The sequence below is a fragment of the Pomacea canaliculata genome, linkage group LG5 (assembly GCF_003073045.1).
Source record: "Pomacea canaliculata isolate SZHN2017 linkage group LG5, ASM307304v1, whole genome shotgun sequence".
In the NCBI taxonomy this organism is placed as follows: domain Eukaryota; kingdom Metazoa; phylum Mollusca; class Gastropoda; order Architaenioglossa; family Ampullariidae; genus Pomacea; species Pomacea canaliculata.
The window spans coordinates 24,797,716-24,813,978 of NC_037594.1; the positions used below are offsets into that span (position 1 = coordinate 24,797,716).

The 16,263-nt window shown below is 37.0% G+C and overlaps 1 protein-coding gene across 1 annotated transcript; it reads left to right on the forward strand.

Moving 5' to 3' along the window:
• The first annotated feature begins 15 nt into the window (after positions 1-15).
• LOC112565408 (T-complex protein 1 subunit eta-like) lies at positions 16-15,892 on the forward strand. Its single transcript, XM_025240847.1, is given in 14 exon segments — positions 16-119; positions 1,164-1,317; positions 2,542-2,648; positions 4,531-4,656; positions 6,847-6,899; positions 7,661-7,832; positions 9,761-9,887; positions 9,890-9,924; positions 10,138-10,271; positions 11,757-11,909; positions 12,284-12,435; positions 12,599-12,621; positions 12,690-12,769; positions 14,919-15,892. Coding segments are annotated over 14 exon segments (1,572 nt in total). The 5' UTR covers positions 16-104; the 3' UTR covers positions 15,160-15,892.
• The last annotated feature ends 371 nt before the right edge of the window (positions 15,893-16,263 follow it).

Here is a 16,263-nt window from a genome sequence, read left to right on the forward strand (position 1 = left end):
TGCCGGTAACTATAGTCTCTGGTGGTGAGATCGCTTTCTAAGGGAAGTAATGTATTCTCGGTGTCTTGCTTAGAGTTATCGTTCTTCAAACGAGAAATCTCAACATGTCAAGAGCGTTGGTGGGTACAATTTGTGGAAGTAAATCTGTGTAATCTTAGCACTACGAGTAGACTGTTTTAATCTTTTCTTTATCATTATGCACATAGTTAAATTTTAGTTTATATGAAGTCAATATTATAGAATATATCTTCATATACTTTAGCTGTGTCGCGTAACTCTAGGCTACGCAATGTAAAAACAAGCGATTTTGCATGACTGAGTCTCTTATCCGTATCCATGACAATTTTACTGGACATAAAAGTTCCTAAGGTCAGATATTTGCCTCAGGCTCTTAAAATTTTCGCATTTACAACCCGCTAGTGATACGATTAGTTTCGTTCCTATTATTTATAGGCGTCTTCCAGAATCTTCCTGAGCTTCCGGTTGAATAAACAAACTAAGCACATAACTTTGGTAGGAACCAGAAAACAGAGCGATAAAGACAGACATAACGCATATTTCGAAAGCAAATTTTAATTTTTGCGTGTGTTACGTGCAAAAACATTGGCCTTGTATGACAAATATGTACTAGCAAACACAGATGTACATATATACATATGCACACAAAACAAAACCTTGGCTAGACAAAGCTATGAAACAAACACAAGTACAGCACAAATTAAATGCATATAGTATGTTACCAAAAACATGATGGCAAAGTTAGAAGTTGGACACATTTCTGTCAAGTAAATTGTGGACGAGTCCTACTGAAGCCATTTGTGTGATGATAGTACTCTAAGCAGATGTGGGCAATTAAATGCAAAGCCTTGTCTGTAGGGTAGAAAATCCCTTGTGTACTCAACTCTCTTTCTCAAGGGGGAAGACTCTTAAGCAAAAGAGCATTTGACAAAGAACAGGCTGCATTTTATAAAAGTCATAATGCTTGTGTATAACTCATCAATAGTAAAAAAAAAAATAATGAACACCACAAATAGTAAGGAATGCTCAGTGTCTAAGAGAAGCAAAGGTTTTGATGCTAAGAAACATCTTTACATGAAGCCCTTCTGTTAGAGGCCATTTTTATTGTTTAGAATCACTCACATATTTGCATTTTTACCTAACAGCAAGCACCCATTATACTTCTGAAAGAAGGGACAGATACGTCTCAGGGTGTACCACAAATTGTCAGCAATATCAATGCCTGTCAAGCTATTGCGGATGCTGTTCGTACAACGTTAGGTCCACGAGGCATGGATAAGTTGATTGTGGATAACAAGGGTATGTATAATTTGTATCTTAATAAATGATGTATTTTATAACATTTGACAAAATATTCAGTGTTCTGTCGTCTGCTTAGACATTTTTTATGTTGATGACAGTCTTTTGTTTTTATGTTGGTTCCCTCACCCCAACGTTCTAAAAGGCAACAGCCTTGGGATTTAAGCATCTGACAAAAGCTATATCAAATGCTATAATATTTCTTAAACAGTAGACCCTCCCTTTTAACATAGAAAGGGACATGGACTGTTGAGAAGTGATTAACAAAAGAGATTAACAAAATTTGCCTGCTTTTTGAAAAAATAATCTTGGCAGATAAAATTTATAATTCAAGTTTTAAAAGTCAAGAATCAGTTTTTTAAAACTTGAAACAGTCCTGATGCACCACTTTCTCTTGAAATTCAAAAGATATTAGATATATCCAGTGGATTTTTTCCACAAAAAAAAATGCTTACACGCTTGGCTACACAAAATTTTGGAACATCACATTGTTATCTCTGGTAGGCAGAGAAAGGTCCTGAAGATTTTTTTAAAAATAAAATTACTTTCTTTTTCGCTATTTGCAGTGTCATGAACATCATCGAAAATTTACTTTTTTATTGATTTCTCAATCTCTCGATCTATCAATATCTTCATTGGCTATGTTCCAAACTATATAGCTTGTTACTCTCCCTTATATGTTTTTCCCCACTTTTACCATAACTTATAAGACACACTATCTGAGTGTGTTCTGTGCGTTTTTTTATGCATTCTTAATCACAGATAATTAACATGTTCCTTTCCCATGATACTTTTTATCAGTATAAATCTATTTTTAAATCTGGCAACTATGGGAGTTGAGTCATATTCCTCCCCAACTCCTTTCTATGTACACAATTTTCTGTTCATGTTCATTTGTGATTGCCACTTTTACCAACTAATCAAGAATTTTTTTTTAATAAAAATCTGTTTAACCATAATTTAAGAGACTGCATTTGCAGCAGGAGTCCAGTGTTTTGGGGAGGGGGTGTCATTTTTTAATTTTTTGTTTGTTTTTTTTTTTTTTTTTGTTTGTTTTGTTTTTTTTTTTTTTGGTGTGCCTTTTTTAAAACATGGTTTCTGCAGAAAGTCACATTTATATGTTTATAGAGCAACTTTCTTGATGAGGTTGCATTGCTGTATTAGCATCAAGCCCTAATGTTCATGGTCCCCTTCCCCCTCCCCCCCTTTTTTTTTTTTTCCTAGGAAGTGCTGTAATATCAAATGATGGGGCTACAATATTGAAGACTTTAGACATTGTTCATCCTGCAGCAAAGACACTTGTGGACATTGCCAAATCACAGGATGCTGAGGTAACCTATCAGATTTGTTTTAATAAAAATGGTGACTTAAAGAATTAATTAAATACCGTATGAGTCACTTCTACTTTCCTAATGTGTGTCCCATTCATGGCATAGGGATCAAGAACTCAGAATACATGCACCTTAAAGGTCACTTTCTTTGGCTTAAAACACCAAGCTAATGGGACACAAAATGATGTTACTGTTTGTTTGTCCACTATCTGCAGATGCACCTTGCAGAGGTTTTGTTATTTTTATGCAACATGATCTGATTAGAAAAAACAAAATGCAAAGTTGTGCCTTGCTAAGCAGATCATATTATTGGCATTTTAAGTATATTATGGTTAAATTTATATATATCCACAGTTTTCATCGATAATCCCTGCAAAAATGTGTTTATGTAGCTTGAAAGGACCCTTGGTTTTGCTGTTCTTTTTGTCTTTTTCTTTGGATGCAAAAAACCAGACAAATGAAAATTTTGCAACGCATCACAAAATTATCACTCCATTAGAGGTATCTATACGAATTCCTGCTGTAATATTACCAATTGGAATCATATCATAACCCTAAACACTACACTCTTTTTGCATTCAGCATCTCCCCCATCACTCAAAGCTTCTTGGTTCTCAGCTCGAAGAGTGTTACTGTCTCTCCCCATCAAAAAAAGTCTGATCTTTATGCCCAAACTTGCTCCGGATTTTTTTTTAAGAGATCCAAAGGTCAAAATACAGCTTATTGTGAGTGCTGGATTTACTGTTCCACAAGATATATATGTGTACTAAAATAGCTCCTTCTTCTGGTAAGTTGGCCTTGAACCAATAAATTGTGTTGGCTCTAGTTTCTTGGGTTCGTATGAGCATAGTTTGTAATCAACGTGAAAATGGTTGCAAGATACATCTGACTGTAGAACAAATGATCGTTTTAACCTGTTAAAAAGGCTGTAGATATTCCCCCAACAAGTCAAAGCAAAATACTTGGGAGAAAAGAGTTTTGATTGCCTTTCTTCTAATAGTTCACGTTTTTAAAAAATTCCATTGTTTCAACTTTATCAATCAAAACCACCCATCTATATGGAGTTATAAATTCAGAATCTTACTTTAACATCAGTAACCTTAACTGCTGCCTTCAACTTAAGTCATTCTCACCAGGCCAGGCAGATCTAAATAATTAAGTCTTCGGTCTTAAGACATCAACTTGATAATCAGTAACTATAATAAACATCCAGTCTTGGTGTTAGTCTTTTTTACACTTGGAGCCAATTTCTACCGGCAGATAATAATCTGCTTGAGGCAGTAAACAACCATCTAACTTATCTACAATGTGGTCATGTGAAGTCATTCTTGATTGCCATTGTTCTCGCCATATCACTCCAATGTGTTTGAAACTGGGAAACTCTCGGGCCTGAACATGTTTTATTTGTGCGGTTTTCTCCACTTCTGAAAAAATACTACTACAGCACAATAAATGCAGACTTTCAGTGTCCGAATAATCTGAAATGTTGCTCATTCTCTCTGGTGTTGACTGCTGGCAACATTGTTAATGGTGCACAGTTGTGATGTAGTACACTGTTAGCAGCGTTCATTGATCACAGGTGTGAATCACATACTTTGTTAGCGGATAATTAACAGATGGGTCTTGGGGGCTAAAATTTACAGGTTTTATATCACCTATATCTACTGATACCTTGAAAAAATGCAAACCATTCACTTTGGCCAGGAATGAAAAGATCTCAATAAAAGCTACATGTGTGTCTTATATGACATTTAGGTCTAAATCTACATATTTTGCTGAAAATGCAACTAAAATATTTTAGTTTAATACAGACTGGATTCTGTACCAGAACTCTTATTTTGATGTTGGCTCTCAAATGTATCTGCCACCCCAAAATTTACAGGTTGGAGATGGCACAACATCTGTGACGCTTATAGCTGGAGAGCTCTTAAAAGAAATGAAGCCTTTTATTGAGGATGGTGTGCACCCACAGATCATAATTCGTGCTATCCGCAAAGCAACAGCATTGGTAAGTATCTCTTTTATAAAGAAACATTGGTGGAGTGGAGAGTAGCAGGAAAAACTTTATATTTTCGTGCTTAGTGTTACATAGTGTCAGACTGTTTTTCGATATTTTGACAGCAGCATCAGAAACTGTCTAAACACTTGAATATTTAAGGACAATGCAATTGCTCAGCAAAAATCGCTGGAAGTAGAACATAAAGTATCACAAAAACATATTCTAGTAATATTTTATGACAAAGAGGCATGAGAAAAATTATATTAATGGGTTTTTTCTTAATTAAATCTGGATTTGTTGAGAAAACAGGAAGTGACAAAAGGGAGCTATTTCTAAAAATTAGCATCTTCTGCATGAGCTGAACTCAAAGAGAAAAGATGCAATCCTTGGTAAAAGAAAACAGACCAGGGCATAATGTGCTGTTGCTGAATGTTCTCTCCGAGTTTGTAATCATTTAGGAAATTCTAAAGATAATGGCAACAAACTTGGATTAACTTTGGATTATTATACAGATCTCTGCTTTGTTCAAATGTGCCCTGCAAACTTTGTTCCTACTCTGTACTCAGAAATTTGCTCAAAACATTTCAAAATAATTGTTATACAGTACAAGCAAGTTTTGGACTTTCGGTAAAATGAAGAGATCATCTTCCTACAGCAGTGCCAACTATACAAAATCATGGGCTGTTAAAACAATGACTGTTGGTAAAAAAAAAAGTTTAACAATCAAGAACCAGATATTCAAAGTCAAGGCTTTCTACACCGTTCGGGTCTACAAGTAATATCTTGACAGGGTCACAAACACATTATCAGTTGTTTTGTTATTTAGCACAATGCTAAAAGCAACTGACAATGTGAGGGCACCATTGATGTGCATGCTCGAAACAGCTAAAATAAAAGTATGAGAAGCTTAAACAAGAATGTGTGAGTATCAGTAAATAGAAATAAGTTTTTAACATTGATAAATGTATATCAAATTATTGTTATATTTTTAATGGTAAAAAAGTCACTATCAGCAGTAAGTTGTAACTATAAAAAAATGTAATGGAAATTAACCATCTATCAAATAACAGAAAATTGTAGTTTATCTTAGACAAATGCACATTGAAATGTGTTTATATTTTATAAACCTTATACACCTGGAAAATTTAACTCCAAATTAACACTTAGTAACAGAGAACCAATAATACAGCATAGACTGAAATGGCCGTGCTTGTTGCCCATTAAATTTTCATCTTGAGACAATTAACTTACCAGTCGAATGAACTTGGCTTGGGCCTTTGTTTTGTTTTGTTTTTTGTTACTTTAGTTGAAGCTTGCAAATAAAATTCAAATCTGTAGGGCTGTATTCCAAAATCAGTCTTTTTATTTTCTGGGCAAAAAATCACTTCTTGAACATAACCTGAGCAATGTTTCTTCTTTTGACTGAAAGACTTGCATAGATTTGCTGAATTGAGCCACACTCGCTATTACAAATACTATTGTAGCGAAAGATAACTCTCCAGTATAGGAGAGTAAATTTTCCTCTGCCCTCCTAGTGGCAGGTGAGAATGCAGATGTTTGATGGCTTGTATCTTTAAAATTAAGCATAATTATGTGCTTATAGTTTGGGAATTATTAACCTGAAAATAAAGAAAAAAATGTTGCACTCGCATTAATCTTTAAGGGTAGCTTCTTAGATTTACAAGGCACAGATATATCTCTTTACTTCTCTCTGTTTTGTGTCTTATTTTGAAAACTCTAATAATTCCTTAGCCAGCATGTCTTTTTGTGTATGTGTATGGTCCATTTTGGCAATTATCGGAAGACCTTTGGTGAGAACTTGGGGTCAGGCAGTTGGGACGGTGGGGTAAAGTAAAAGCAGCTGTTTTAGTAAGCATGATTTTAAAACTGCTGTTTTTAAAAAAGGGTGGAGAATAGGAGACAGGGTTTTTTTTTTTTGGGGGGGGGGGGGTAATTCTTTCAGTTGCCATTGTATATTTAGGGTAAAGTAGACATGGAAAACAGGAAAGGGGTTTGGAACCCTGAGTGCAGCCTCCAAAACCTTAATAATAACTCACCATGTATGCATGCTTCATTTTAACCACTCATTTACATGCACTAGTTAGAGGACGTGTGGGTTATGGTTATCTTATTATGTCTGTTGAGTGCATGTAATTGACCATGTTATATTCACATGGGCATTTTTCACTTATTTTTCAGGCTATTGAGAAAATCAAGTCGGTAGCTGTTCACATAAAAAAAGAAGACCCAAGGTTGGTTCTGATTGCTCTGGTACAACTTGTTGTTTTGTGTAAACTTGCTTATCAAACCCTCATCCCCCAAAGGAGTTACCATGATTACCAAGCAACAACTAAAACTCTTAGATGATATTGAGAAGCTGTTGGTGTGGATCAACGAGAAGCAGTTTAAAGGCGATTTTGTGTCTGAAGATATTATGTTCGCAAAGGGTGTGGTCGCAGAGATATCCAGGAAAGCACACCTTCACTTTCCCACCTAAATGGTCACTCTTGGTATCCTCTTCATTGAAATGGCCACAGAACACCTTAGAAAACTGGTAGCGTATAATCTGCAAAGGGACTGAATAGAATTCAGAGACCAATGCTACAAACACTTCTCATTGAATGGCTGAATTCTGCTCCTACAATTCCATCAAGAAAGGAATTGATAATCCAGGAGCTGTCCTTACCAATATTTCAACTAAAGTGTATGTGGGTTTGTGTCAAGCAGCTTTAGACTTTGTTTTCTTGTTATAGTTGCACTTTTTATATCACCGATCAACTGCTGCAATTAGACTTTAGGGAGGGGGATTTTTCATGTTTTATATATATATAAGACTAAGGGGGGGTTTTGCACTATAACAGTGACCAGCTACTTTAATTATACAGAGGGGTGATTTTTGTGTTTTTTTATATATATTTAGACTGAGGGCTGATGCAAAATGAGATACATGGGGTAACCCACTATGTTGCCAATTTTCTTGTACACCAACTGATCAGAAAGCTCATCATAACAGGGAGATGCGAGAATTGCTGCTGAAATGTGCTGCCACAGCTTTGAGCTCAAAACTAGTGGCTGCTCAGAAAGACTTCTTTGCTGCAATGGTGGTAGATGCTGTCATGTTGCTGGATGAACTCCTGCCTTTAAACATGATAGGAATAAAGAAAGTTACTGGAGGTGCCCTTGAGGTAAGCTGACAGTTGGTGGATTATTTTTAGCCTTCACTTTAGAGAGAATTAAAAATAAGCATCAAGAAGGTTGACTCGAGGTTAGCAAACATTGGGTTGTTGTTAGCCTTCGCTTTAGTGAGTACTACTCAGCTCTCTAAACCTAAAAGCTGGATTCCTGGATATAAATCTCATTTGCTTTGAGCATGGAGCAGCAATATTTTTTTACTACCTCCTGTCATTAGGAAGGTTTCTAGTACATGTATTACCTATGTCCAGCAGTGCTGTGATTAGTTTTCTGAAAATTTTCATACCAGGAAGAAAAGATGAATTTGATGAAATCTTATGATGAAGATGAAAAGATGAAATCTTAAGCAAGATTTGTGTTGTCAACATATTGAGTTCTGCATTTTGCAAGAACAAGTAATTCTCAAATTATGACCAGGTTACATTCTGACCAGTTGTAAATCAGGATGTTAATCAGTCTTTGTTATACATATATCAGTAATATTATGATTTGCAATCATTCATCTACACATAAACATTATTTGCAGTAATTTAACAATACTACTTCAGGCAATCAGGCAGAAAAATCGGTCTTCAACAACATTTTATGGGTTAGAGGTGAAATTCGCAGTTATTGGGAGATATATGTGGGGCTGTCTCCATTTGTCTTTGACAACTATTTAAGGGTACAGAGTTATTAGAGAACTCTCTGCAGCTGTTTCAGGGTTGGACGTGGAATTACAGACTTATTGGGAGATATTCGTGGAACGGTCTCTGTTGCATGTATGTGACTGAGGAGAGGAAGTAGAAGTGTGGCTGGTGAAAGTCAATGCGGGAAATGTTTTTTTGTGAGTAGGTGTGTGTGTGTTGCTGAATCATGCCAAACAGAGTACTTTCTTATTTTTCCCACATGTCATGGGCAGATGGATCTCAACACATTAATTCGGGACAATATCACATTATTTCACAAAAGAACCCAACAATTGCCTGAGGCTGCCCAGGTCGTGTGTATTCACAGTCAAGGACTCACAAATATGAACAGATGCTATGTCTAATGTCAAGCAATGCTTGACTCAAACATTACATTGTAACAAGGGAAAAGCCCAATGGGAAAATGGTTACAGCCAGGGAAAGGGAGATAATATGATCATTCATGAAATCTGCTATCTTAATCTAGTATCTATAAATCCTTCAGAATTGTTCATGCATCCAGTAATTCAAGTAACCAGTAACTACATGCAGCGGCAATTTAAGAAAATACATTAGTTCAATAATGCACGCTCATTCTCTTTTTAGTGTTTGTGCTAAAGTTTCCTCAAAGTCCTCAACATCTGTGCTTTGGTCTAAATATAACTGGGAAAACATGGTGTGAGGATTACAAGTTTTCATGATTTAGTTGAGTTCAATGTCATAATGGGCCGATCACAGCTCAGTGTGGAGGCGTTGGAAGGCAAACTCTTAGTCACAAGGTACTATGAGTGCCTGTGTACAAAGATGAGATATATATCTGGGGCACAAAAGTATTCTGATGTTAACTGTGCCTTCCATCTGTTCTCAAATTACTCACATAGCCGAATACATGTTTTTTCATTCTTATACAGTATTATGTTTATACAAAAATACAGTTGAGTCTTTTAATAACTACTGAATCCCTTGATGGAAAGACAGTAAATTGTAAGATATATATATAATTATTTGTAAGACCGTAAATTAATAAAATGAATAAACATTATTTGAAAGTTAAGCTCTTGTTGATTTTAATTAACCATTTTGTATATGAACCATTAACTGGTTGCATTGGGTTATATATTTCTGGGAAATTTGTTAGCACTATATACATGGTAGCCACTGAACAATCTCAACAGGGGAGAAAAGATCCAACAAAATCTTTCATTACAGTAGAAACAGACATGGATGAATGCTTTATAATTATATGTTTTCAGGACTCCATGCTTGTGGCTGGAGTGGCGTTCAAGAAAACATTTAGTTATGCAGGTTTTGAAATGCAACCAAAGACATACACAAACCCCAAAATAGCTCTACTAAACATTGAGTTGGAGCTGAAGGCTGAGAAGAAAATGCTGAAGTCCGAGTTAACAGTGTGGAGGTAATGTGGCTAATGTTAGGAATGGAAGAGGTATATTGCTACAATAAGTTGTGGCATGACTGGTCTGTTTAATAGTGTAAGCTAGTTAATGCTAGAATAACCTATAGTTGCAAGTTTTGTTCATTGTTAATAGAATGTTATATATTACTTTATTTTGACAGTGTTTTAGCCATTGGCCAGGTTTTTCTGATGCGTACTTTTTGCATCTTCTAGGAGTATCAGTCCATTGTTGATGCTGAGTGGAAAATCCTGTATGACAAACTTGATAAGATTCACCAGAGTGGAGCAAAAGTGGTATTGTCCAAACTACCCATTGGAGATGTAGCCACACAGTATTTTGCTGACAGGTGACTTCACACACACAAGGCTTTGCCTCTTTGCAATACAGCATTCAGTATAGTCATGCAAAGTGTATATTTTTGTATGGCTAAGAAAAAACTTCAATAAATATCATTTCACAAAACACAGCATTCAGTATATTCATTTTGTCCCAGACACTCGCCTACCCGTAGACACCTAGACGTTTGCATGTACTTTTCTTCACACAACTTAGCCTTTTTTGTAGGCCTGTATACATTTAACGATTTTAACGAATGAAAATACACAGTAAATGTTAAAAATAATTTCCCATTAAACATACATCAGTCAATCCTTACTACTATTTAAGATCTCCAATTTAAATACAGTCCTGAAAGAAAGTTCCTTTTCTTGGTTGATGATTAGACATAAGAATAATAACGTTTAGAGTCCGGCACAACACGGCTTTCACTGATGACTAATCGGATGATTCTCTTAATTTCAGTCACAGATTCCAACAGTCATTGGAGGCTTATGTTCCAAAATCCAAATATATCTTCCACACACACGCTCACAAATTATCTTAAACCATAGAAACAAACAAAACACCACTAACGCCTCCACTGGGGAATAGACTTACACAAAATGATGCTGTGTCTGGAGACAATTGACCTAACCTTCTTACATCACAAATGCTGCCTCTAGGGGTCAGAAGTACACAAAATGGCACTGCCTCTGGGGACTAGCAACCCAACATCAGGACAAAAACAACTCCGACTAACAAAACAACAAAAACTCTTCAAGTACTTCAGGGCATTTGCCAGGCACAAATATTTATGGCCCATCTCCTGGCCCTGTAGACTGCATCTATTGACAGTTGTAACAAAAACAAATTTCTAATACTTATCTGTAGCTTAAAAAAATACATGAAAAATTCAACATACCAAAAAAATCCAAACTACTATTAAAAAAAAGCATCGCATCTTTCTAGGAAGATGCAGCCTACACGTAGTGTCCGCCCACTTGCCGCATTTTCTTGGGAAGTGAAGCACTGGCCAGCAACAGTTAATTATATGGTCTTTCCCATTTTCTTTCCTACTTTCTAAAAATAAAATGCTGTTAGTCGTGTGACAAGTGCATCATCCACCCTCGCTGTGCTGCCTGTTTAGTCTCGTGTCATCCATCTGTGACATATATACTTTTACATGGCTAAGAAAACTTCAGTAAATATCATTTCACAACTTCTTGTATTCCTCACCTGCATGCTAAGGATGAAAGAGCAGATTTTGCTTAAAATCATTTCACAGCTTGTTCTATTTTTTTCCTGACTGCTGGCTGAAGAGGGAAGAGTAGAATGGAACATAGCTGTCAGCATTCATATCACAATAACAAACGTACCATTATTCTGCATATATCATTTTTAGGTTCAAATGCATTATATAATTTTCAACTAGCAGTAATGCATGTTTAGTGATCATTTTATATTTCAGAGTTAGGGTTAGTCTGTTTCTAGTATGCCGTGTGTGTGTTTGCAGGGACATGTTTTGTGCTGGTCGTGTTCAGGAGGAAGACTTGCGCCGTACAATGAAGGCTTGTGGAGGCTCCATTCAGACAACAGTACAGAATCTAAGTCCTGATGTTCTTGGAACATGTGAGACATTTGAAGAAGTGCAAGTTGGCAGTGACCGGTGGGTTCTGTTATCAACATGCATATAATATAATAATAAATGCAAAATTTGTAAAGCTGTACTCACATTCCTAAGGAGCATGCTCTTAGCACTTAAGAGCAGGAACGAAACATGGACAGCATACGAGGGACAGAAAAACAAATAGCATATGAACTACATTTCACTACATCTTTTAAATGTGTGTTATGTTGTAAGGTTGTCCTCTAACCTGCAAATTGAACTTCGTATTATTTGTAAATAAAGTAATTTCCCTGTGTGTGTGTGTGTGTGTGGACTTAATTAAAAAAATGCTGTCCCCATACATGTAAATTAACATATTTTCTTTATAGTGCATCTTCAGCCTTGTAAATGAAGGTATTGCTTCTCTGTCACAGGTACAACGTGTTCAAAGGATGTCCCCAGGCCCATACATGCACAATTATTCTGAGAGGTGGTGCTGAACAATTCATGGAAGAGACAGAGCGTTCTTTACACGATGCCATCATGATAGTCCGCCGTGCAATCAAGAATGACTCGGTTGTTGCAGGTGAATTATTTTTCTTTTGCTTTCTTAATTTTTATGATAACATTTGTCACATCCTCATTGTAAGGCCTTATCCTTACTGTGGCTGCTAAAATCACCTGGCCATGACTGTAGTTATTATGATTCTGAACACTGTCAAATTGTATGATCTGTTATATTTCAACAGGGGGAGGAGCAGTAGAGATGGAGGCCTTTCAGTGATTGCCTTTCAATAAACACAAACTCGTCACACCATTGCAGGCTGGATGCTGTCAAAGATGCATTGCTGATTGCAAGAGCTTGCCAGGAAAGCCCTGGAGATTATTCCTCGCCAGCTGTGTGACAATGCAGGCTTTGAGCCATGCCAAACAAAACAAAACATTTCATTGCGTCAGAAATTTCTGCTCATCCCAGGGGGGTGGTCCTTGAGAGACCTTACAGTCCTTATATCGTTAGTCGACTTTGGCGCAAAATGTTAACAAAATAAATGGGCTTTAATGCTTTTTTCGCATCTTGGGTTTAGCATTAGGTTCAAGGCCCTGAACTAGGCAAAAAAAAAGACTCTTTGTTGAACCTTAATCTTCTAATGCTGGCATAACTCTATTTCTTCTTCTCTCCCATGCTAGAGCAGGGTCAGAGAGTAACCCGCGCACTACATGTACTGCTTTGCGTCGAATAGTCTGTTAGTTTATTTTTTGATTCTTTGTTTTCAGTTAGGGAATTTTCAATAAAATTTGTACCATGGATTTTGCCAGTGTCGCGCATTTAAATACTTGTTCACAGAAGTGCAAGAAAGCAGTATGTTTGTTGTGCAGTGAAAGTGTTGCCGTGTTAAAGAGTACAACGTTAGCCGCCATGATGCGACGACACATGCAGGCTATGGAAGCTATGGAAGTTGACAGAAAACTTGTAAAGCAGCAGAATGAAGTAGCCCAGAAAGCTGCTACTCATGCCAGCTTGGTGGCATACAAATTGCCAAGCACAGCAAATCGTTCAGTGATGGTGAATTTGTCCTCGATGTCGCTGGTCCAGAACAAAGAAAGAAGTTTGAAGAAGTCAGTTTTCGAGAAGAACTTTGAGCTGAAATACAACTGAAAAGGCGGGCATTCAGCTGTTTCCTTGGCCTGATGGCACTGCACAGTTGCTCATCTTTGTCGAGGCATTTCAGAAAATGAACAGAAGATGCTGTGTGGAATCAATCTGGCAATTACCATGGCTGGCCAGACATGTAGTACTACGGATGGTTGCATCTTTGACAGGAAAGACTACTGAAGAGACAGAGCACCAGGGAGCTGGCATAATACACAGGAAGCGCTATGTAACAGTGTGCTGACATGAAACATGTTGTTGGATGCCATCAGGCGAGAGGTCTAAATCACAGTCACAGTTCTGGAAGATTGCGGCCTCGGATCACCATACTGCCTGAATGTGTCTGGCCTGAAAATGGAAATTTTACTGCTGGAGATCAAAGGGGAGATATCCTCAACTCAGAGAAGAATATACCCTGAAAGAGAATAACCCTGAAAGCATTGACAAATTTTAGTCACTGAAATGAGTCCAAGTTGCCAACCTGAAAGATGGCCTGAAACTACTTGTTCTGTTCTACATACATTTGCGAGCAAACATTTTCGACCATGAACATTAACAAGACAAATCTGTGTTCCAACCTAACTGATGTTCACGTGCTATGCAGTCGTTACTGAGGATTTCAATACCTGACATGCAGCCAGAGTTCAAGCAACTTGCTGACAACTTTGATCAACCGCAGCTGTCTCACTGACTTCAGCAGCTATTGAAGTACACTACCTTAACATCATTAAATACTGTTTTCGGTCTCTATGCTTTAGAATTAAAGTTTACAAGTTTACATTAAACACGATTTATTCCTTGCATAGGTAGATAGATACGCAATTAAGGTATTGATCCAGTAATCTGGCCCGCCAAGGACTTCATTTCCCCATATCCGGCCCGCCGACCGGAGAAGTTGCCCACCCCTGCATTAGAGTGTGTGTGCGAGAGAGAGAGAGACATGAACTGACTTTTGTATTACACCAAAGAATGGCTTTCAGGTTTTGCATATTATTAGATTTCTAGAAAACTTGGAACATTAATGGTGTATGTTATCAGCGCGCTAAGGACACTTTTTAAGTTATCTAATCTAAATATGGCAGACAGGTTGATTATTTATTACTAGAAATACATGTATTTGACATAGAGAAGACCACAGTCTTTCCGACCATACAAGAGAAAAACTTAAGCAGCTTGATGACTGTCACTTAGGTCCTTACGAATGCATGAAAGGTCCTTATAAGGTCCTTACTTGGCACCATCCCTGTCCCTGGGAACCCTGAAGAAGACCAAAGATTCATTCTTAAATAATACTGCTTTCTGGCCATACTTGTGTTGATTGCTGTTGGGTGTGCATACATGTGTGAAAACAGAGGGTTATTCCATGGGAAAGTTAGCTTGGAGTTTAGAAGTTGTGTGTACAAGCTCTGCCCTTTTAGCCTTTGATCAATTATTGTATTGTTTACAGGTGGAACCTGGTTTGGAGTAAACATTCTCCAAGAAGATATTGCTGACAACTTTGATGCTTGTGTGTGGGAACCGGCTGTTGTGAAAATCAATGCACTGACAGCTGCTTCAGAGGCTGCATGTTTGATCTTGTCTGTTGACGAAACAATAAAAAATCCACGTAGTGGAGGTGATAATCATGGAGCAGGAAGGGGTCGTGGGCGTCCTATGTAAATTTTAAGACTGGCTTTAGATTTATTAGTTTTATAATTGTGTGTGTGTTTCCTGTCAGTAAATTCTAATACAATTAGTCTGTCCTTTCCCATCCTTTTTTCCATTTGTATTCCTTGAGAAGATGACTAGTAGTCAAACTCCAGGACTTGAATTACATATTGCTTTAAAAAAAACCAACCATAAAATACTTAAGTGGAAGACATTGTAAAGGCTAAATGTTTGCGCTTTTCTCCAAGCAGCAAAAGATTTTTACGTCACTAAATTTATTTTATACATATGCAGTCTAAGAGCCAGCCATAATTTATTAGTAGCATTGCTTGAACTTAAACTTATTACAACAGTAATATAGGGCTATGACTGTCATCAGCCAGGTCAGATGTTACACTGTACTGTATGGGATTTTGAATAAGCAGTTAAATATTGTTCAGTTGAAGATTTATGCATGCAATTGTTCTCCGTGGTTTTTTAGTTATTGAGGAAAACAGTCTTATGAAAATAAGATTTTCCATTTCTTCATGAGTCAATGCCACTGTTGTACTGTCCCATTTCCATCTCACCAGCAGCAGTGTCATATACTGGTTTCACTCATTAAGGACTGGTTCACAAATTGTTAAGTAGCATTGTCATGGGTTTCATGTATGGCCGTGAGACAAATGGGAATTCTCTTCATGGAATGACAGTGAAATATGTGAACTTTTTTTTTTTTCATTAAAAGATTTATGAATACTTGCCAGCATCATGGATCTATTTTTATGTACACAAAATATATTTGATCATCTGTGTGTGGGTGCATACTTAAGTTTTAGAAGAGAGGGCAGTGTTAACTTATTGAGAATGTTGTGTACATAAGCTTCCACTGTTCTAATCAGTACAATGAGTGCATACAGGCTGAAACATAAAAACTGAACATTTCTGAAGGAGTTCCATCCATTCATCACTCATCATTCTGACTGCATTCATCAGAGTAGATGATGCCAACATCGCCTTCATGTCATTTGATGAAATCTCGGATTTATCATTACTGCAGGCATGACCCTTGATAGGTTACAGCTGTCAGTCTATTATAAGCTATGTAAGTTCAGTACCACTCGCTACATTATCTCT